At 45.9% G+C, this 22,372-nt stretch overlaps 3 protein-coding genes across 3 annotated transcripts in view; 1 reads left to right on the forward strand and 2 right to left on the reverse strand.

Moving 5' to 3' along the window:
• The window catches only part of LOC128939939 (uncharacterized), a 32,448-nt gene extending 32,150 nt beyond the window's left edge, over nt 1–298 (reverse strand). The window contains exon 1 of the mRNA XM_054281194.1: nt 283–298. Within this exon, the coding sequence (XP_054137169.1) occupies nt 283–298 (16 nt within the window). The remainder of the gene's footprint in view (nt 1–282) is intronic.
• A 2,042-nt stretch (nt 299–2,340) lies between these two features.
• LOC128939597 (2-epi-5-epi-valiolone synthase-like) lies at nt 2,341–9,127 on the forward strand. Its single transcript, XM_054280655.1, has 5 exons — nt 2,341–2,516; nt 4,780–5,413; nt 6,786–7,019; nt 7,675–7,927; nt 8,988–9,127. The coding sequence occupies exons 1-5, from the start codon at nt 2,341–2,343 to the stop codon at nt 9,125–9,127; spliced, it is 1,437 nt and encodes a 478-aa protein (XP_054136630.1).
• An 8,143-nt stretch (nt 9,128–17,270) lies between these two features.
• The window catches only part of MITF (melanocyte inducing transcription factor), a 97,231-nt gene continuing 92,129 nt past the window's right edge, over nt 17,271–22,372 (reverse strand). Inside the window, exons 8-10 of the mRNA XM_054280969.1 lie at nt 22,281–22,356; nt 21,063–21,210; nt 17,271–19,024 (exon numbers count right to left, since the gene is read on the reverse strand). Of these exons, the coding sequence (XP_054136944.1) occupies nt 18,623–19,024; nt 21,063–21,210; nt 22,281–22,356 (626 nt within the window). The 3' untranslated portion in view covers nt 17,271–18,622. The remainder of the gene's footprint in view (nt 19,025–21,062; nt 21,211–22,280; nt 22,357–22,372) is intronic.

Here is a 22,372-nt window from a genome sequence, read left to right on the forward strand (position 1 = left end):
AAACTAGTCCCAGCCAAAGCTTTCTTGACATTGCAAGCATCCCATATTCCTTTCTCCTGGGATTGTCCCACTCCCTCCACTCCAGGTTCCTGCAAGCCCATCTCGTGCTCAGCCTCTCTCCTCTCCCTGACAAACCCACCCTCTGCTCCTTGCTGCCAAGCCACAGAGCCTGCAGGCACCCTCTCCATGGGGAAGGTGGGGACCCAGGACTAGGGCATCACACGGTGTCCCCTCCTGTCACACCGCTCTCCTGGAGCTCCCCACCCCACACAGGGAGTTTACCTGAAGGGCTGTGCATGTTCCTTCTTGTCCCCTGGCCTCAGAGGATGCTGTGGTGGGTTTGCTGCCTCTGCAGAGCAGGAGGTCGGTGCTTGGGTGCCTGGTGAGGGGACAAAGTCTCCTCCCTCAATCACCTGGGCAGAGCCCCAGCCCTGGGGAGAGGCTGTGTGGGGAGGATGGCTCCAGGCTGGGGCTGCACCTTCCTGTCCCACCCAGAGCACAGGCAGCAGGTGAGATCCAACAGCCTCTGACATGAGAAAGGCACAACAAAAGAGCCGACTGTGAGTGCCTTTGCTTTATGTAAGAGTAAGTTCACATCCTGACCTTGGGAAGCTGCTGGCTCTCAAGAAAGTAATTGGCAGTTTCATAACCTTCTAGTTACATATCACAGACATGCCCCAGCTAAACCACCAGGTATGAGGCCAAAAACATCCCAAGACTGAACCTCAGATTATCTACAAGGGGTCCTTAGCCACAAGGTCACCACTGCCCTGTACAGGGACACATTGGAGTAACCAATGTAAATTTGTCAACTTCTCAAATGTAACAGAAGATATTTCAGTGTCCCCAGAATAGAATAGGGAAGTGTAAATAGAAAATAAGTAAATGCACATGAGGAAAGAGTAAAAGGAAAGCAAATAAAAGAAGACTCAATGCTGACTGTATTGTTATTAGTTAAAACAAATAAACAAGATGAAAAAGACAGACCTCCTGGCATACCTAAGATTGTTCTATTTTATGATTTAGTAAACAACAAACTGCATTAGAATTGCAGTTCCTGCTGAAAGCAATAAAAATTGTATTTAGATTGGGAGTTAAAATTTCGGACAAGTATTTGGTAAACAGGCTACAAGCTTTAGTGTGCCATCTAAAGGGCACGAGCTTTAAGGTGACTTTGGGAAAATTATTTCACTTCTGAGACTCTATTTTCTTCTTCTACAAAATGGGGTTAACAGCCTGTCCTCTTTAAAAAGCACTTTGCCATCTGGAGATGAAGCCAGCAGTGAGGACTGGAGTCAGGAGTTAGGCACTTCTTGGAGCAGGGCTACATGGCTTTGGAGGTTTTTCTTGCAACTTTTTCCCAATATTAATTTTGAGATAGATGAAGATTCCAAAGTGAGTTTGGCTGCAATTAAGCCTTCAAAGCAATGACACAGTGTTGTCCAATGGGTTCTTTAAGACTCATTTTTTCCTGCCTCTGCTTTTACATCTGATTTTGGTTTTCTTGATCTTTGTTTCTGAACAAGGACAGCTTTCAGAAACACGGCTGAGAAGGTGGCAAAGACAGGTTTGTGCCTTCAGGCACTGCTGGTGAAATCAAAGGAAGATCTTCCTGTGCTCAGAGCACAGAGCTGTATGCCAAGGGAATACTTTGTGTGGCAACCTGAGCCTGGGGCCCTCCAAAAGCCCCAGCTGGAAGATCACATGGAAAAGTGAATTGTGCATCCCCCAGTCACGTGGAGATCAAAACCCAGCTCATGCCCCAAACAGCCCTTCAGGAGATAAATGCTCTCTGATAATTTTTTAAACCCACCATAAAAGCAAAAATATTTATTATATATATAGTTTTGCTCCTTAATTCAAGAAAATCCCAGTAATGTGAACTCAAAAGAGGTTTAACCAGCTGGTATTAATCCCCACGCTTCTGCTCCTGTCTCATCCCATAAGAGCAGTATAGAGCTGCAGCCAGATCAGAGGCTCTGCTCAGCAAAGGAGGTTCCTGAATGATGTGAAGAATCACACAAACTGCCTTTCATAACTTTAAATTTGCTGTAAGGCATCATGTTGGAAGTTAATATATGCACTTCTATTGTACATCTTAAGCATTATAAAACCAGCTGATTACACAACCCCATCCTGGTAGTCACACGTGTCTTCAAACATCCCTGCCACCCCTCACATGCATCCCAGATTAGGTAATCTCAGTTTTGTAATTAGTCTCTCACATGGAGACGAGACCTCCCCTCCTGATGCCTGGTCAACCTGGAGCCTTTAAAAAGCACCTCAAAGGCACCCAGTGATGGGAGATCTCTGGGTAGGGAGATTTCACCTTCTGGAAGCATGCTGGTGACAGAGGAGGCGTGTGCTGCAGCAGTCCCAGGAGCCACCATGCCCCAGAAGCCCCAGCAGACAGATTTCCAGCTGGTAAGAGTCAAGAGCACATGGAGCCGCATCAAGAAAGGAGAAACCCTCTCCAACAACGATGAGGACGAGGTCACTCTCTCTGAGGCAACAATGTGAGTATAGGAAGGAGCCTGTGTTGTTCTGGCCAGCCAGACTGGCCAGTCTTCTTGGTGGGATGGAAAAACTCTCTTGGGTGCCATGGTGTCTTCAACCTGCAATGACAGAATTACAGAATAGTTCAGGCTGGAAGGGATCTTTGAAGGTCATCTAATCCAAACCCCTGAGATGGGCAGGGACACCTTCCACTAAACCCGGGTGCTCCAAGCCCCATCCAACCTGACCTATGCGTACAAACCTGGGAACATGTCTTGGGAACATGGGCAGTATGGCAGCATGGGCAGATGCAGTGCTCCTTGACATAGCTCGGAGTTACAGAGGGAATTTTATCAACAGCCTCCATTTTTGTAGACAGGAATTTTCTTTAAACTTCTGAAAATCTTACGCAGGGACATCTGTGTGCTGCACTTGGGCTCATTTCCTCCACTTCTGTGAAAATTCAATCTGTGTGTGCGCAAAATCTCACGCTGAGGCATGGGAGACAGATGGGTTTATAGAGGTGGTTGCAGACAAATGAAATGGGTAGGTGGGAAAAATAAACTGTCACTGACAGGAGCAAAACCCTTAACACATCCCTCAAACTGCAGAAGTCACCTAATGCTGCTTCAGATAGAGCAGAGACAAAACTTTCCCCCAGGGATACACACAGCTCTCTGCTGATAGTATGTCTCCCCAGTTAATTATCTTTTAATTACAGCATACTCCTTCTCACAAGCACATGGAGCTCCATTCATAATGCAGATCTTTTTTAATGCAGTTCTCTTCAGCATGTCAGAAGTTTTCCAGCCTTTGTCACGCTCAGATTTTAATGGCACAAGTCTAACCCTTTTCTCAGCCAGGTCAGAGGGACCTTCACCAGCACCAGCAGTGACCGCACACGAGCATCACCCAGGCAGAGCTGCAGCAGCTAGAGCAGGGCTTTAGCAGACCCAAAACCAGCCTGCTGGACCTCAGTCAATAGAAGGATGAACCTAGGGCCCAAGAACACGCAGAAAAATCCTCAGCTGACATATACTCCCACAAGGGCATGTTCAGTCCCAAATTCCCTGATTTTCATAGAGCAGAGGGGTTGCAATGGGTACTGGTTGTACCATCCAGCATCCAAAGATGATTCCACCAAATAATATTCCAAACCATCCTGTCTCTTAAAAGGTTCACACATCAGAGATGAATGCACATGGAGTTAAGTACAGCTGTAAGATAGTGCATTGAAATGTACACAACCATGCTTTTTCTGATACCATATTTGAAATTTTCTGGAAGGTGTAAATCCTCACTGGTTTTCTTTAACAGCTTTGGAGTTTAAGGGCTTAGAGAGTTTAAGAGTTTAAAACTAAGAGGCAATTTGGTAAAGAAAGCAGAGAAGCATCTATTTTGACCTCTAAGTGAATGTTCAGGCATGTGAAAAGAAATTGGGCATGTAGGGAAATCTGATTATCCAACGAATATCACAGAAACTCATTTTTTACCAAAATGCAGCTCAAAAAACAGTCTTATATAAAACACATCTGCCTTTTTTTTCCTTTTTTTGTTCCTAACTTGTTTTTTCCCTGGTTTGCCCATCCCACAGAAGGAAGGGGTTGTATGGCTGTGTTTTTCATTAGTTTAGATAGATAACTAATTTTGGCTTTTATTTATCCTTCAAAACTCCAATGTGGAATTGTTTCCCAACCCCAAGATCATTTTCTTTCCCTCTACAGGAGCACTTCCTATTTCTATCACACCTATTTTGAGGTAGAGATCTGCTAGTTCAATAAGGCATTGTAGAAACACTGGTCTGAATGGAGATGTGATGTGTGGCTGTGTATAGATAGACAGGAATAAATTAACTACTACCATCTAGATACACCATCAGAGGATGCTTCTTCAATGAATGTGGAAAATTTTGGCAACCTCTTCTCTTCCCCACTCCCTTTCTGAAAGCTGAAATGATTGGGCTGGCTCATTCTTTATGGGTTTTCAACTTCTAGCATGAAAAACATGCCCCAGCCCTTCTGGACTGTATCTTTTTAATGTTATGTACGAATTCAAACATTTAACTCTTCACTTAGACCTCAGAGAGCTTCTCCATGAACAAAATTGGTAAGCCCTGACACTCATGGGGGTGTCCCAGCCTCACAGCCCCATGTTTCTGCAGTGCATGGGCAGGAGACTCCACATTCTTTATCTCTCAGGAATATCCTTAAATTAGCTCAGACATGCAAAGATCAAGCTAGGAATATATAGTGATTTCAAACCATGTTTTCTGATCCTTGCCAGAGGTGAGTGCATCTCCGAAGGTGGGATTTCCTGGATCGTTGAAGCTCCCATCTATTTTTGCTACAAAGTGGTAGAAACATACAACATTCTGGAGCCCTCTAACACCACTCTGCTCTGGGGCCACATCACTGATCCCCAGCAAACAGAGCCGGCCATGGCCAGCAAGAGGAAATTGCGTCGCTTCATCGTCATTGACGAAGTCGTCGACAAACTTTACGGCTCCAAAGTCAGAGAATACTTCGAACAGAACAACGTCCAGCACAAAATCCTCGCCCTGCCCACCACCGAGGAAACAAAATCCATGGACTTGGTGTTGAACATCTTGCATGAGGTGCAGAGCTTCAGCCTGGACCGGCGCACGGAGCCCATCATCGCCATCGGCGGGGGCGTGTGCCTGGACATCGTGGGGCTCGCCGCGTCGCTCTACAGGAGACGCACCCCCTACATTCGGGTCCCCACCACCCTCCTCTCCTACGTGGATGCCAGTGTGGGGGCCAAGAACGGGGTGAACTTTCTGCAGTGTAAGAACAAGCTCGGGGGCTACACCCCGCCCGTGGCGAGTTTCCTGGACAGGTCCTTCCTCCAGAGCATCCCTCGGCGACACATCTCCAATGGCCTCGGGGAAATTTTAAAGGTATGAACTTTTGCAGCTGCAGTTTTCAAAATTGAAAAGTCATACAATGGTTTGGGTTGGAAGCGACCTTTGGAGGTCACCAAATCTGACCCCCTTGCGATGATACCTTTCACTCAGGTTGCTTAAAGCCCCATCCAACATGTTCTTGAGTGTTTCCAGGAATGGGGCATCTACCAGTCCCTCGAAAACTCATTCCAGGGTTTCATTATCCCCATTGTAAAAAATTTCTTCCTCACAACTAGCCTGAATGTATCTTCTTTCAGTTTAAACCACTCTCCCTCTTTTAGCACAACAAGCCCTACTAGGAAGTCTGTCCTCATCTTTCTTGCTCCTTCTAAGTACTGGAAACTAAAATGTCCAGCAGAATCCATGGCATTCTATAAAAAGCTTAGAGGAATCAAGGTAGGCTATCAAGGGTGCATGAGGACTTTTAATTCTCATCGAGTCTATATATAGCTTTTTTACAGCTGCTAAATTTGTTAGAACATCCCTTACACTCAGTGTCCAGTGCTAACCCTGTGGAGGAAACTCCAAAATTCACAGTCACAAACAGCAAAAACTCACAGGAGACACAGCAAAACCAAGGAAGAAAAGCCTCATCTTTCCATTGAGGCTGATCCATAGCACTCTGTAATGAACTCCTGGCAGAGAATCTGAGGCTCATTATGTTGGGGATTAATAATCTGCAAGATCATTTGCACCTACCTCAGTGGCTATGTTGAGTGTGGTCAATCAATCTCCTGTGAGGCAAATTCTACTTCTAAAATTACCTGGAAAGTGCTCAGTAAATTGCTTTATGTCTGGAGAGCTTTGGAAACTTTTGATAAAGCAGAGTTCAAGCTATTAAAGTGTATTAGAGATGAGTTCATCAACAGCAATTTTCAGTGCTTGCACAATGAGAAATCCCCAGGATATCTGGAGGTTTCTGGCAGGTACTGTGAAACCCTCAGGTCACCATTCCCCACTGCAGGGGTGGGGCTAATGCATGAGTCAGAGAGGGAAAAATATGTACTTCTGACAAGGACATCACTTCTAAACCCTCATATTCTCTATACTGCAGTGTTTCCCCTCCTTCCATTGCCCTAAGAGCAACTCCAAGGTGGTAGTCCCCACCGCCCAGTCCTTGTCCTGGGGATGGCCACCATCTAGTCCCAAGTCTCCTTCCAGGCACAGAAATAACCAAAGCTCATTACAAACCACGTGCTGGGCTATGGGAGCATGTAGCAAGCCCCCAGCATGGGCAGAGCTGCCCAGCAGCAGGGGAACTAGTGTATAACATGTTATTGCAGTCCAATCTACTGAAACACTCAAGTTTCCAACAGCACATACAAATATCAGACAATTATCATTAATTATCTCTTCTTTGTCCCAGATGGCCCTCATGAAACACAAAGGGCTGTTTTACCTGCTCAAGAACCATGGAAAATACCTACTGGATACCAAGTTCCAGTCCTGCAATAGCTTTGCTCACCATGGGGATGCTGCACTGCAGACTACCAGGATTGCCATTGAAACCATGCTGGAAGAGCTGGCTCCCAACCTCTGGGAGGATGACCTGGACAGACTGGTTGATTTTGGCCACCTTATTAGCCCAGAGCTGGAAATGGTGAGTGACAGACTTTATATTGCAATATCCACTTCAAAGATAAAAGAAAAAAATCAATAGGCTTCATGAAATACCTTGTGAAAAGGAGTTGAGATAAACTTCAGATTTGCACATGCTAGGTCACCCAACACACCCGTATCAAAGGGACTCCTTCTCCTGCCCAATTTCCCCCGTAACTCTACCCATTTCCAATTCAGACCTTGATCCAGTTGTTGCTTCTTACTGGGCACTTACTGAAGCTCAAAGAAAACCAGATTGCAGTGAAGCCACTGGAAATCACCAACATGAGCTGTAACACAGCACAAAGCCATGTAGGCCACAGCCCGTATTGCTGGGGAGAAATTGCCACTGAGGAATGAGTGGGGACACCTACATCTTATCCAATATCCAGAGCCCATCCCTCCATCTCATGGCGCTCTATCAGTGATTTAGATGGGAGGAGAATGAGATCCTAGATCCCTATGGGAGATTTTAGCTGCGATTAATCACGTGCAAAACGGATCATCCTAGCAACCTATAAATCACAAGACGCCAACATCCAGCAACCGCAGTGAGTCAAATGTCATTTTGCAGGGACACTTTTAGCAATACACCCCACTTGTTTCCCATTTGCCGCCCCAAACCCGTTGTGCCACCCACCTTTACTGTTCTGCAGAGGGTTCTGCCGTCACTGATGCACGGGGAAGCTGTGAATGTCGACATGGCCTTCATGACGTACGTGGCCCACGCGCGCGGGCTGCTGGCCACCGAGGACAAGGAGCAAATCCTGCAGTGCATGCGGGGCCTGGAGCTGCCGGTCTGGCACAGCGGCTGCAGCTGGGCCCTCATCCAGAGAGCCCTGCGGGAGCGCCTCAAGCACAGCGGGGGACAGCTCCGGATGCCCCTGCCCACAGGCCTCGGCGTGGCAGGTATGGCCTGAGGGACACCCAGGAGCCCCCGAGGGGACACAACCAATTCATTTTGCAAAGGGAAATGCAGTGCTCTGCCCACCGGCCTCACGGTCTGAGGGACCCCAGGGAGCTCCCCGAGGGGACTTGGCCCCCTAAGGGGACACTTAACCAATTCATTTTGCAAAGGGAAATGCAGTGCTCTGCCCACCAGCCTCAGCATGGCAGGTACGGCCTGAGGGACCATACCTCAGGGAGCCCCCATGAGGGGGCACTTGGCGGGCAGTGACAGCCTGGGAAATGAGCTCTGTGGTTTGCAGTTGTGCATTTCTTGCACTCTTTTGTATCTTGGTAAACCCATCAAGAGACAGGATCCCTCCTATGTACAAGCCCCAGAACTCTGTTAAGGACTGAAGTCTAATTAATTACATTATGATTAACCAATTCATTTTGCAAAGGGAAATACCGTGCTCTGCCCACAGGCCTCGGCATGGCAGGTACGGCCTGAGGGACCCTGGGGAGACCCCTGAGGGGACACAACCAATGCATTTTGCAAAGGGAAATGCACTGCTCTGCCTACTCAGAGGGTCCCCTCAGAGGGGACTGACCCCAGAAATCCTCCATTAAGGACTGAGGTCTAATTAATTGCATTATGATAAACCAATTCATTTTGCAAAGGGCAATGCAGTGCTCTGACAGAAAAATCAGCAAGGGGAAAAGAGAAAAACAATTCTTCTGTTATACTTGAAAATATTGTTAAATATCCTCGGCAAAAGGAATTTAATTTTTTACTGTGCCTAGAAATAATATTTGCAAGCTAAATAATATCTGTTCAATATCAGGGATGAAATACTCATAAGATTTAAAAATAAAAGCTAGCCAACCCCTAACATAGAAGCAATGCATGGTACCAGGTTGTGATCTCTGGTATCTCTTTCCTTTTCACACCATTTTCATGAAGCTCAGTCTCCACACACAAGACAAAAGGCTCCCACAAACTGGAGTGACAGTCCATAGTCAGTGTGTGCAGGCAGGAAAAACTCCTCTGGATGTCCTATTAACCACAACTCTTATTTTCCAGACATATTCAATGACACCAGTGAAGAGACCCTGGAAAGAGCATACGAGCTGTGGGTCAAGGACTGCAAGATGGGGCTGGAGGAAGAGCTGCAAGCCCAAGGTGACAGTCCTGCCCCAAGCCTGAGCTGTGTGCCATTGTAAGGCAGTGGGCAGAACTGAATTTTGAACAAGATAAATCCAGAAGCACCTGTGACAATGCGTATACTCCAGAGCAGTGTGGAACAGCATAATATCGGCATCTGTTGTGATTTGCCTTTTTCAATTGCTTTGTTTGAAAGGGAATATATTATTGCCGAAGGAGTGATTGTTCACAAGTGAAACCACAGAGTGCCAGTAGTGCAGTTCATAGAAAATGACCAGGATTATTCATTTCTTTAGTTAAGCCAAGCTGGTAACTGCCATGGCCCTTGCCACCGGTGTCCCACCATTGCTTGTGCTTGGTCCCCTTACACAAGCAGATGTAGCTGGTTCATAGACCAGGGTATGGCACCATGCAAAATTCCTATGCTATATAAAATATTTCAAGTAGGTTATCACCTTCACTGGTCATTCTTTTCTTCTTGGTGTTCTTCTTGTTTTCTCTCACTCAAAAGATCAAAACAGATAAGCTCATCTGCCAGCCTTTGTACCCAGTCTAAGGGAATGATACACTCTGATTAGAGGCACCATCACAAGTCACAGATCAGTAAATATTGCTGCTGTGGAGCACAGGGGGACTGTCTCCTGGCAGTGTCACAGTCTTTTGTCTTGGGACTGCCAGCTACTGAGGACATGGTGGCAAATCTCCTCTTCCTGCGCAAATGTTTGTGGTGGCTTCACTTTGTGACCCCTGCAAGTCAGGGGGGTGACAAACAGGGCACAGTTTGCAGCACTGCTGCCTAAAAACAAAGCTGAGCTCCTGGCAATACTGCAGAACCCCCTGGTGTCCCCACATCTGCCACAGGGCTCCTCCTGCCTGCCAGACCCTGGCTCCTTTCCCATCTCAGCCTCTTCTGGTTAGATAAGGCCAGCTGGGGAAAATCAAGAGAAATTAGAGGACTCCAAGCAAGTTCATCATCTTCAAGCAGCTTCACTGTCATGTCTCAGGATCCTGGCAGACTCTGAGCAGATTATATAATGGATGCTGATGGTGAAAAATGTAAAAGTAATGTCATCCTTCTCCCCGGAGGTCCAATCAAAGGAATTGCAATCAACAAACAGTCTTTGAATTATTTACAACATTATTTGTTTTTTCCTCTGGTGTTTTTGTCCCACACCAGTTTGTGCTGATGTGCTGGCTTCTGTTTTGCTGAAGTAATAAAAGCTACTAAAATTGAAAAACTTTTGAACTAATGATTGCATTGCTGCCCACAGTGTGTGCCTGAGTACTTTTGCTCGAGCCTGAGAGACACAGACTGGAGAAGTGTGGTATAGAGCTGACACAATAAATCCCTTTTCCTCTTGAACCTGGAGAAGAGGTGCTTAAAACTACACAGAATGCCCTGCTCAGCCTTCTCCAGAGCAGTGGATCTCTCCAGTTTCAGGACAGGGTTTCACACAGATGGTACCAGCTTACCATGGAGCTTTAGAGCACATCCTCAGAGCCACACTTCTTAAAAATAAACCCGTAATTCCCAGAGTTAAATAAGCTGGGGCTGAGGATATCCATGATCTTGTCTCCTTTTTCTAGACCATCAAACACAGGCTCATTCAGTGGGTTTCTGACAGCAGCCACTGTGTGGGGAGAGCATCCCTGCTTCTCTCAGGGATCTATCAGCACCACCAGCTCTGCTAGAACAGACAGGAGAGCAGGTGAGGGCCTGTGAGTGTCTGAAGGAGGGAGCCAGAGGATGGAGCAGGCTCTGCTCAGGGGTGCCCAGCAACAGGACAAGAGGACACAGACAGAAACTGATGCAGAGAAAGTTCCACCTCAACTTGAGGAAGAACTTGGCTGTGCAGTGACTGATCACTGTCCAGACAGGGTGTGGAGCCTCCCTCACTGGGGGTATTACAGAAATGTCTGGGCACAATCCTGTGCTCTGGAATGATCCTGATCAAGCAGGGAGGTTGGACGAGATGACCTACTGTGGTCTCTTCCAATCTGAAATATTCCGTGACCCCAACTTTTTGGGAGCATGAGAGAGCCTCAGGGACAGCAGTCTGAGGGGCAAAGGTAGTGAGAGCCATTTAATGTTGTGCTTACAATGATCACCTGGGCACACTCACAAATGGTCTCCTCCTCCTGCTCTCCAGCAGCTGTGTGGGCCATATTTCACACCAGATAATCTAGAAATAATGAAGCACAGGATTATCCCCTGCCCAAGTCAGTGTCCTGCAGCACAGTGTCCTGCTCCCATCTACCTACATGGAGGAGGTACAATACAAACATTAACTTGAGTTATTATAAATGTCCAGGGAGAGACTCTCAGGAGCCCAGAAGCATTTGGAACTCCATTTCCAGGGAAAACCAAGGTGCAGCTTAGCAGGGTTGAAGTGAACTGAACTAAAAAGAGTCACAAAAAAAAGCCCATTAAAAGCCCAGCATCCAGGACCAATGTGTTATTGGTGACAGTGACCTGGCTGTGGGTCACCTGCCAGCCATTCCCCCATGCTGGCTTTGCCTCTGCCTTCAGAAGCCAGTGGTTGTGTCTGTGACAACATATCCAAGGAGCTGAAGCACAATTAGGACTGAAAAGTGAACACATGATTATTATTATTTTTTACCCTCCCTTCTGCTGTGGGTGACAGAACACAATCAGCCCCTGACGTGCTTGGTTGCTTGGTAGCAGACAGGCACATTTTTAATTATATATTAAAATATGCTAAAGAACATAAAACGGCTGCGTGACTAATATGTGTGTATCAAGAAAGGCACATGACAGCAGCAAAATTGCTTCAGTGTCTCATAAAAAGTGCCTTTGCCAGGCTTGTCATCAAAAGATCAAGGGAAAGGGGTGGAAAGTATTATTAATAAAACAGTGACTTTTTAAAATACCCCTCATTGTTTGAGGTGCATTTTTTTTTAATGTCTAGCATGAATTTAATTATTTTCCATTTATTCAGCATTGATTTAGTTCCTGCTTTTTCAAACTGAACTATTGTATTGGACTTAAGATCTCTGCTTATTCTTTTATGATGCATTACTCCAAAGAGAAAAGCATAAAGTCCCAGCTGGGTCCTTGCAGTGCAAGTTCTTCACGGATCTGTTTGAACAAAATTACCTTAGTGGTCAGAGAATAAGAAGTTATTTTATTATTTACAAGTGCTGAAGTAATTCCTTTTGCAACAACCTGCTCTATAAACTGCTTTTCAGCAGGGAAAAAAGAAGAGGAATATTAATAAAGTCCCAACCCAAACCAGTCTATGATTCTGTGGTTCTGGAATGCATAAAGGAGTATCTAAGCAGCAATCACTCATGCCCAGTGAACAGCAGCATTCAGTGTACTCACTGTAAAATGAGGATCAGACAAAAGGTCTTGAAGACATTAAAAGATTTTGACTAAATGTATTTGAAGTGGCAAAAGGAACAGTGCTGAACACAAGAGCAATGCCCCGTTCCTCATACAACCCCTGTTCCCCCGCTGTGTGCCTGCCCGCCTGGAGCCGATAGCCCTGGTGTGAATTACACGCTGCACTCACTGAAAACAATCTGCAAACGGCATCAGGGAATCACAGCTCGCCTTGGAGCAGGGGATTTGCCGGGATGGAGCGCAGGAATCCACCCGGTGGGTCTGTGCTGGGAAGGACACAGCCCCACAAGAGTGTGCTGTTCCCCACTCTTTTAATCCAAGCCTAACTCCTGCTGCAGCCACCGGCACACGGGAGGAAAGCCAGAGGGAGCAGGGAGCTCTGGAGAGGCGCTGCTGAACAGCAAGGGAGCAGGCAAAGTGTTTGAGCAGGAGCTGAGCCCACAGAACCGTGTGCCCCATCCACCAAACCCTGCTTTGAGGCAGCATCCTCTGTATGGACATCAACCCCAGGGTGACATTTTTATATATGTGTTAAAGAACAATGGATATTTGCATACATTGCACATAAATATTGCATATAAATATTTTTATGCCATGGCCCTTCCTGCTGACCATAGCAGCCTTCTCCTTTCCTTGCACAGCTCTTGGACAGCACTAACACAAAGGGGTCTGTCACAGGAACCATCACTTCCCTCTGATTCCAGAGCACAGCTGCTGTTAAGAGCATCACTCCCAGAAACTGAGCTGGAAAAGGAGCAGTTTGAAGGAACAGTGAAGCTCAGGTCACAGGCAAAGACAATGGTGTTGCTCAGCGCACACACATTTGCCTTGTGAGCCAGCATCCTGTCAAGCCTCATTGGTTTTAATAACTCAGGAACACTTTTCCAAGTCATTCCCCTGCAATTTTTAAACATTCCCCTGAAATTTTAAATGTATTTCAAAGGAGCTGGAGCAACAGTGTAGGACAACTTTCAGTGCTGGGACCATCCCCAGACGTTAGAGCAGAAGGAGCAGCACTGCTGAACCCACCGAGGCAGAGCCATCACCACCTCCCTCCTGGCAGCAGGAGCTGCTGGGCTCCCAGGTCTCCTGGAATGGAAAGCACAATGAGGTGACATGGTGGCAGTGTCCTGCTGTGCCACCACACCACACAGCTGAGCCCTTCAGCATCCTCCAGCCTGGACATGGGGATTCCCAGTGAAAGAGACCACACCAGGCACAGCTGGACTTACTCTTAAAATCCACTTTCTTACCCTGTGCTGAATTTTTCAGGCTTGTGCAACACAACTGAAAAAGCTTCTAAGCAGAGCTGCCACCAACTCTTTACTGACATAGATCAAGTGCCAATATCCCCATGATGGCTGTTCTTCCCTCCTCCTCCTGGGTTCTCCAACCCAGCCAAAACCTTGAGGTGCTGCCACCCACAGCAAGAAATTCACTCCAAGCTCATGACAAAAAATCCCAACTGACCACCAAAAGCAAAGTCTAAATACAAACAAGAACTCACACTTAAAATAGCAATTACATCCTAGGCTGCTAATAAATAGGTTTTCTAATGCAGCACTACTACAATCTAATACTATGCTTAATTTCTAAAGAAACTATGTTACAAAACCTGCTAGAAACACTCACAAGCTTTTACTCAATATCTTCTATGAAGGAGTGGGGCTGTTCAGCTGTAGTTCTAGTAGAGTCAGGCTTTTTTTGCTGGGTTGGTTTTTAAATTGAGCTAGTAATTTTTAATCCCACTGAATTAGGTATTTTTTACTCTAACAGGTATCAGACTTTCAGGACACTGCTCAAATTCAGTACCCATGTTTACACTCAGGGCTCAAGCCCCCAAGACAACACTCAATAACCCCCAATGCTGCTGCAGCAAGGTCCACAGAGAGCAGGAACTCAATGCTGTGAGCACAGGAAGCAAAAGGCTGTTGAAGAACAGGACCAGAAGGGATGAGAGTAACAGAGACAGGAGAAATAATGAAGATGGGAAGACACAAGACTGCAGTTGTTTCCTCACCATCAGAACCAGGAGCAGCTGTTTGCATGTTGGCTGAGAGGAGCTTTGGGAGGAGCGAGCAGAGAGGGGATGGGGATCCTACAATGCACAGCTGGAGAAGGGGTGAGGTTCTCCTGTGCAGAACTGCTGGGCACAGGTGACCTTGCAGGAGTGACAGCAAGGCAAAGGGGGGCAGGTACCCCAAGGCCTCACAGAGCCCATGACCTCACACCTGATGAGCTCCAAGGGCTGGGAGGGAGGGAGGCAAATTACATGAGCCCATGGCAGGAGGTGTTAAACAAAACCCACCTGTTTTGTTCCTTACTCTGGACCACAAGCTCTGGTTCTTTCCACTTTGGCAGGTACTTGCAAAGCCCAGGTGGAGTCTGGTCTGCAGCTTCATTCCCGTGTGTGATTGCCACAAACACAACTGGACAGCTCTGGTGGAACCAAGGAGGCCAACCAACACCAGCTCAGGGACATGGACACATCCATGGCCAAGTCACAGACACAGAAGCACTGCAGGGACTTCAGATGCACAGGAAAACAAGATCCACTTACATGGAAAACGAGGGACTTACACAGATGTATGTGAAAAACCAAATGCTTTAATCCATCTATCAAGAACAACAGTTCAAATTATTTCATTGGATACATTAATATTGATCCATAATTTACAGTGCTATGGACCATACACAAATTATTGCTGCAGTCAACAGCAGATGAATATCAACATTACAGTACCAAGCATCATAGCAAGAGGCAGTAATTAATGTCACTTTTTTCAAGAAATATAGGTATTTATACTATTATCAACATCAGCTTCCCCCCCAGTGCATTTTATGTCAAACAACATAAATGTAAGTGCATTATTTTGTGCTTTGTGCTTTCCTTATGTACCTTCTTTTTGCTTTTACAGGTTGTAAGAGTTAAATATTGCTTTATAGGCCAAAAGCAGTAAGGAAGAACTTTCCATGGTACTCTGCACATCCCTGCCTGTTGCATGGCTTTGGCAAAGTGAGAATTGGTCGTTTCCCCACCCACCTGCTCAGGGAAGCCACCGCTGCCCAGCGTCACACACGTCACTGTCACCAGACTGGGCAGCAACTTCTGTCCATCTCACTCCACCCAGTCCATGCCAAACCATTCCTGTGACTGCTGCCCCTGTCCCCTGCCACCAACCCCTCCAAAATGTCACAGCCACACCCTCCACCATGCTCAAACGGGCAAAGGAACCTCCCATTAGCACCCACTGGGGGTCTGTGTCTCCTAGAGGTGTCCCCACTGCAGTGTCACCATTCCAAGGGTGGGCAGGCTCAGAGGAGGGCTGTAACCCATGGAAACACAGGGGGAAGAGTGAGCAGGGCATGGCCAAGTTATGTGTTAGCCCAGAAAATACAAGGTATGGGAGCACACAACACAGCTGCTGCAGCCACAGAGACTTCTGCCAGGGAATCCAGCTCTTGATGGAATGGTTGGCCTTGTATCCTAACTCACCTCCACACAGCCAAAAATGAGAAGTCAGGAAGTACCAGTGGTTTCACATAAGCTTGAAAAATATTCATATACCACAGTCTAGACTTGAATTTCTGAATGCCCAGGGCAGGCACCAAACCAAAAGCCTCATTCAATACATTCAGTGGTTCTCAGTTACTACACTCCAGCATGCACACCCTGATTTGTTGTACCAAAACTGCAGAGCTGCCCCATTCTTTGGGAAGGGCAACACAGCCCTGTGTTACAGCTAAAACCGTTTTTTACACATTTTCCTACCTGTCACCCCAGCCAAACAGCAGCACCAGAAGCCTGTACCCCACACTTGACTCAGAGCTATGGCACAGCTGCCTTGCAAAGACTTGGGGGCATTTCCTGCCCCAGGACCATGGTGACCACAGCACATCCTGCAGCCTCCTGGGTCCTGCCTGGGCCAGAGCTTCTCTGCCCTAGGAAAGACATATTCCCAAAAAGCTGTGTGGGCTGAGGGGGAGAGGCATCATTATAACCCATCTCCAGCTCCTCCTTCAAGAACTACAAAAGAAAAGAAAAAAAGCCACAACCCCGTGGTTGCATCAACGCTAACACATCGCTGGCGGCTCAAGCGCGAAGGGAGGGCTGGACACAGCCACGGGAAGAGTGACAGGAACACAGAGCCCGAGTTCCACAGCCCTGCAGAGCCCAGGCCAGGCAGGGGACACCAGGCAGGGGACACCAGGAGCCCTTGCCACCCACACCAGGAGCCCTTGCCCTCATTCCACAGCAGGGAATCCTCCCTAGGGAAATGTCTGGAAAGAGGGCTCAGCGTTGTGGAAACTCCCATCACTACCCCCAGCCACCCCATCCTAACCCAGTTCACATTTGGTTTCTGAACACCACCTGCTGAGCCCAAGGTTTCCTTGGAAAGCTGGCCAAACTGGCACTCAGGTTACTCACCGTTGCACCCATCCTATGTAATTTCCAGTGTAGCACAAAGGAGAAAGGGAAGCTCTGGTTTTCTATCCGTAGGCACCATGCTACACCTCAAGGCCCTACACACCACCACCCCAAAGCTCTGTCTACGCCACACTTCAGTCAGTGCTAGTCGAGGAAGACTACAACTAGAGTTTAAGGCACTTCATTCTGAACGAGCCACGCCTGCCAGTCGGCTGTAGGCTGCCGTGGAGAACTCCATTCCCTCGGACACCACCTGTCTGTCACCTCCGTGGAACACCTAGGCTGGATATAATACAAGGAAAACTACCGTTATTGCATAGGACTACACTTGAGTAGATAATGCACCAAACTACTTTTACAACATGGTTGCATGTTAAAAATTAATAACATTGTTATCAAGTAACAGTTATTTGCAGATACAGTAATTTACTCTTTTTTTTGTTGTTTTTTTTTTTCTCTTATGTCAGCCCCAGTGCTGAAATAGAACACGAATTGCTCTAACGGGTATATTAACTACATAGTTATGTTTCCAAGCATATTACTACTTTGTTTCTGTATCACTAAAAATAAATATGTAAGTTCAGTTTCTCTACAGAGTTGTTTTATTACCTAATCTAAATTTTTACTCTACCTTAAATGCGTTTAAAAACATTTTCAAAGTGAGACTGTAATATACAAAATATTCTCAAAATCTCTCTTAAAACACAGAACCCTGCATAAAAGCTTCCTTTCAAGTGTTTACAAAGAACGCAGAAAACTTCCAATGAGTTTTAAAAATGTCAAAAAATCGCTGCAATATTAAGAGGCAAAAATCTTACAAATGAAATACAAATAAATTTAAAACAAAAAGTTGAGGATAACTAAGGAATCCATGCAAATCAAAAGAAACTGTACAATGCAATTAAAAAAAAAATAAAGCCAATTAGATATGTACAACATAATGTGCCCAGCTATAATATGCATAATTTTTTTTGTCCAAAGAGTGTATCCCAACTTACAGTGCTCCTGCTTGCTTTGCCATTGGCAAAGCCACCCATGTGTGTCACAAAACAAAATAAAAATTTAAGAGGAAAAACTTGAACCATGATCAAAAGGAAAACCCAAATCAGCTCAGAGTAAAATTAAACACTCTGAGACACTCACATCTCCCTGCAGTTTCAGCAACAGCATTTTATATCACAATCAACACAATCAGGATGTCTTAACTTGGGTTTAGTTTCTTTTCTGAGTGAAGTCAGGTGGGTATTTTCCCTAAACACTTGTCATGTAAGACCAACATTTGAGGGACACTGTATCTTTAAGGCAGCACTATTCAATTAATACAATTACAAATTGGACTTTTGTTGTTGTTGTTTCTTTACATTCTTAAACTTTACATTTTGTTTCCAAGTAAATAGGTTGCATTTACAATCCTACAATTGCCCCCTCCCCCCCCAGTAGAAACAGACTCTTCATCTGTAATTCTATTGCTTTGAGTAGATTTGACCAGTTCAAAGTTCTTGGCGAATCCAGTTCACAGATTCTGTACATATGCTGTACAATATTTTGGAGGCATTGGTAGTTTTAAAATAGAATATACAAGTTTCTTCACAAAAAATTCTAAAAAAAATTCTATATATATAATATATACACACACGCACACACACTGATGAAGCACGAGGGGAAAAAAAAAAATCAAAAAAATTCTACAAAAGGGTAAATTATTTCATCTACTGATCAAAGAACCAAAGCAGTTTCTGAAAGCTGTGCCAACAGGTGCTAACAGGCATGGTCAGTGTCCTCCATGCTCACGCTGCTCCGCCTGCTACTCGTCTTGGACGCCCCAGGAGACACGGAGGAGAGCAGGGGGTCAGTCACTCCCACGGGGGACAGCGTATCGTCCATCAGGATGTCTTCCAGCTTGGATCCCATTTTGGCAGGAACTCCGTAGGTGCCGGCTGGTTCAGTCACGTTGCCCAGGTTGTCGCTGAAGGTGATGGTGCCGTCAGTGAGGTCCAGCGTGGTGGTGCAGGACAGGTCTGTGTGGTGTGGCATCATCTCCTGGGTACAGTTGTCCAGCACAGGCTCCTGTTTGATGACCCTGTTGACCATGTCAGGGGAGCAAAGGCCTGTGGATGGGACAAGGGACAGTCCGTGTGCCCGGGCCTGCATCTCAAGCTCCTGTGAAGGAGAATAAGGAGCAAATTTAAAGAAAATCTGGAATTAAATCTGTCGTCTTATGCTCGTCTCGCAGCTTCCAGTTTGCTCCTCCTGTACACATTTCCTGCCTTTCCCATAGTGACAAGGGCTTGTACCTTGCACACTCCAGCCCTGCAGATTTTCACCTGAACAGCAGAGTCTTGAAGAGGTGGGTGAACACCATCCCACACAGGCCCTTCACACTCCTCCTCAGCACCTAGACCAGAGCCAAAACCCAGAGCCCTGCAGCACAGACATGTTCCCCTCAGGCTTCTTCTCAAACCAGTGCCAGGACAGGCAGGTTTGGCACCAGGTAGGGTGAGGAAAACATTTAAAAATAGGGGGAAAAAAAAGAACTAGCAAAAGCATGTGTTTTTAGTAATTTTTAAAAAGTCATATGTGAAGGCACAGCATGTCTGTGTGATCCTTATCAATCCTGTTGAGATTCTGGAGGGGACACTTCTCACTCTAAAAGTCTGGCAGAACTGGAAGAGGTCAATCAAAACTGAGCAACAACACTATTCCTGTGCAGAAAAATCACAAGGAAGTCACAGGAAGGTTTCAGACTTCACACAGAGCCAGGATTCTTCAAATTTCCATGAAAAGTTTAAATCCCACCTTCACATTTAATCATACAGAAATGCTCTCTCACAAATATATCAGCACAAGAGACGTTTTGCTTCTACTTCTGCATTCTCTGCTGTGATTGTGCTGTTTCTGGATATTCCTGTCACTGAGGCTGACTGTTACCCTTTTCCATCATTCCAGGCTAAAACAGGCTTGTAATGGCACACTGCAAGATCAGAGGAGAAGGTGGAATGAGCAAGCACTTCTTCCATCAGCTAATGTGCAAGAACCACAAGTTTCTTATTTCATGATTAATCAAAATCAACACAAAAAGGAAAATACACACTTGAGTTTATTTGCTGCCAGATGTATTGTTATTCAAGGGTCTGGGTTTTATGGTATTTTGACTGAAGGAGCCAGAGCAGATGGGCAATACAAAGCAAGATGAAAGATGTTTAAGAAGTGATCTCACTTAGCTTCGAAACACCACTGCTTGGTGCTGCTCTGCAGAAAGCTTGTGTGTTTTTATCATCTCATTCTAACAGCAGATTGCTCAACCAAGCACAAAACAGTGCTGAGGCTCAACTTGACCTGTTCTATTTTAAAGCTGTTTACTTCCACACTTGACTCTCAGGTATTTGCAGCTTCATTATCTCCCTGGTGGATTATCTGGGGTGTTGAGGGGTCTCCTGGCAGGCTGCAGCTGCATGCAGAGCTCAGCTGTTCGTGCTGCAGGGGAGCAGCAACACGAGGATGTCTGGGATATCACTGTCTCCATGTTCTTACACACAGTTCTGGGACACTTTAATTACCCTTCTATAGAGAGGGGTGGCTGTCCAGAAAAAAAACCCCGTGTTGGCATCAAGATTAAGGTTTCCTATCCAGCTTGAAGTGAAGACAAAGGAATTAGAGAAACGGAGTTTTCACCCTTAAATTTCTGAGTAGCTCAGAACACTGGGAACCTGGCTGAATCTAACAAGGCAACAACCCACAGAAAAAAACATATTCATGCCACCTACTGCTTTTTCAGTGCTGAGGAGAACTGTTGTACAGTCCTACAGACTGCAAGCAGCACGGAACACTCCCAAAGAGCTGAACTTAATTTCGTGACTATCAACAACTACATGATACAAGAAGTCCCAGTGCCTTAGGCCTGGCGAACAGAAGAATGCATTACCATATAAATATTTTTGATTATATGGTTTGGAACTAGCGTTTGCCATGGTAGAACAAAAACAGACCACTCATAAGTGCTTCTACTAGAGTGTTAGGATTCTTTTTTTTTAAACTAAGGTATCTTGGGTTTTTTTTGGAAAAATCTCTGCAGATATCTCAGCACTGCCTGCCGTTAATTTAAACGCTGGTTCCTTCTAACTAGCACCCCACAAGCCACCACTATTTGCAATCACACGCTGCGACACCAAGAGCATTTGCAGCTCATTTCTCAGCAAACCTGTATTCTGAGCAGCAGGTGCCTGTTGGCATGCTCCAGCTTCTTCTGCCTGTTCTCCAGCTCCTTGGTGCGCTGCTGTTCCCTCTGCAGCTTGCGGATGTAATCCACCGACGCCTTCAGGATCGTTCCCTTGTTCCAGCGCATGTCGCTGTGCAAGGACACACAAGGACAAGGTAAGGCTCTGTCTCACAGCTGTTCCCTCCACACCTGCACCTGTGACTGCTCCTTACCCACACATAACACCTAGCTGCTATTTAGTGCGGGTTTGTGGATGCTGAAGGCGTTTGCAGTGCTCTAGAGGGGGCTGGAGCACAGCCCTTGGGAAGCACGTTTGCTTCAGAGAGAGAGAGAGGCTGCTGCATCACCATCTCCTCACATCATCTCACTTTCTCTAAATGGGCAAAAATCATCTTACTGCAGCCTGTCAGAGCAAAGATTCACCTGTCCTGGAGGTTGGTACTGAGACATATTGTTGTGCTGGCCTTGGAGGAGGCTGCAGAGCCTCTCTGCAAAGTAACTGTGAAGTTGCTCCATAAGCAAGTGCCTCAAAATAGTGGAAAATCTCCCCAAAATCATCACGGGGCATTGATTCAGATTTAAGTTGACTTTCAAACTTCAGAGCAAGGAAGTTTCCTTGCTACTGAATCAGCATTGAGAAAGTGTCAATACAAGCTAAAAGCAGCAAAATCATTGTAGAATTATCTCAAAGAACACCTGGAAATTACAGCAAACACTAACAAATTATCAGTGAACAAGCACAGATTTAAGCTCTTTATTTTCCTTCTTTTTTTCCTTTGGAAGGAAGGGGAATGGATGGCTTCCCAGATAAACTGCCCTCCATTTTCACTGAAACAGAGACCAGTTCTGTCTTGTCAAGCTGTAACATCTAATTAATTAAAAGAATCATTTAGCAGGACATGCAGCCATCTAAGCAGCCAGACCAGCATAAGGTTTCCCATCCTCACAACTCTGGTAAGGCAGTCAGTCATTCCCAGCACCAAGCCCAGATCTGAGACAAAAATCATCTAATTAATACAAACACGAGCAGGTTCCAAAAGGGGAAAAATTAACCCCTCAAAAAAAATCTTCAAAAAATATAATGGGACCTTTCAAGCATTTCTGCTGTCACAGAGTGCAGAGAGCAAGTAGGAAACACAGGAATTTGGGGTTTTTTTTACCTCCTCCCTCCCACAATCTCCCTGGGCGTGTTGTACTTACGGGTCATTTGACTTGGGTATCAAGGTGCCCAGTTCTTTTATACGATCATTAATATTAAATCTTCTTCTTCTTTCAACTTTAGGAAAAACAGC

This window comes from Melozone crissalis, unplaced genomic scaffold (genome assembly GCF_028551555.1).
Source record: "Melozone crissalis strain CALT ecotype California unplaced genomic scaffold, PUWL_Pcris_2 ptg000029l_1, whole genome shotgun sequence".
In the NCBI taxonomy this organism is placed as follows: Eukaryota; Metazoa; Chordata; class Aves; order Passeriformes; family Passerellidae; genus Melozone; species Melozone crissalis.

Coding starts and splice junctions, on each gene's coding strand:
- LOC128939597 (XM_054280655.1), top strand. CDS start 2,341: ATGCTGGTGACAGAGGAGGCGTGTGCTGCAGCAGTCCCAGGAGCCACC. Junction 5,414..6,785: donor GCCTCGGGGAAATTTTAAAG/GTATGAACTTTT, acceptor TCTTTGTCCCAG/ATGGCCCTCATGAAACACAA. Junction 7,928..8,987: donor CACAGGCCTCGGCGTGGCAG/GTATGGCCTGAG, acceptor CTTATTTTCCAG/ACATATTCAATGACACCAGT.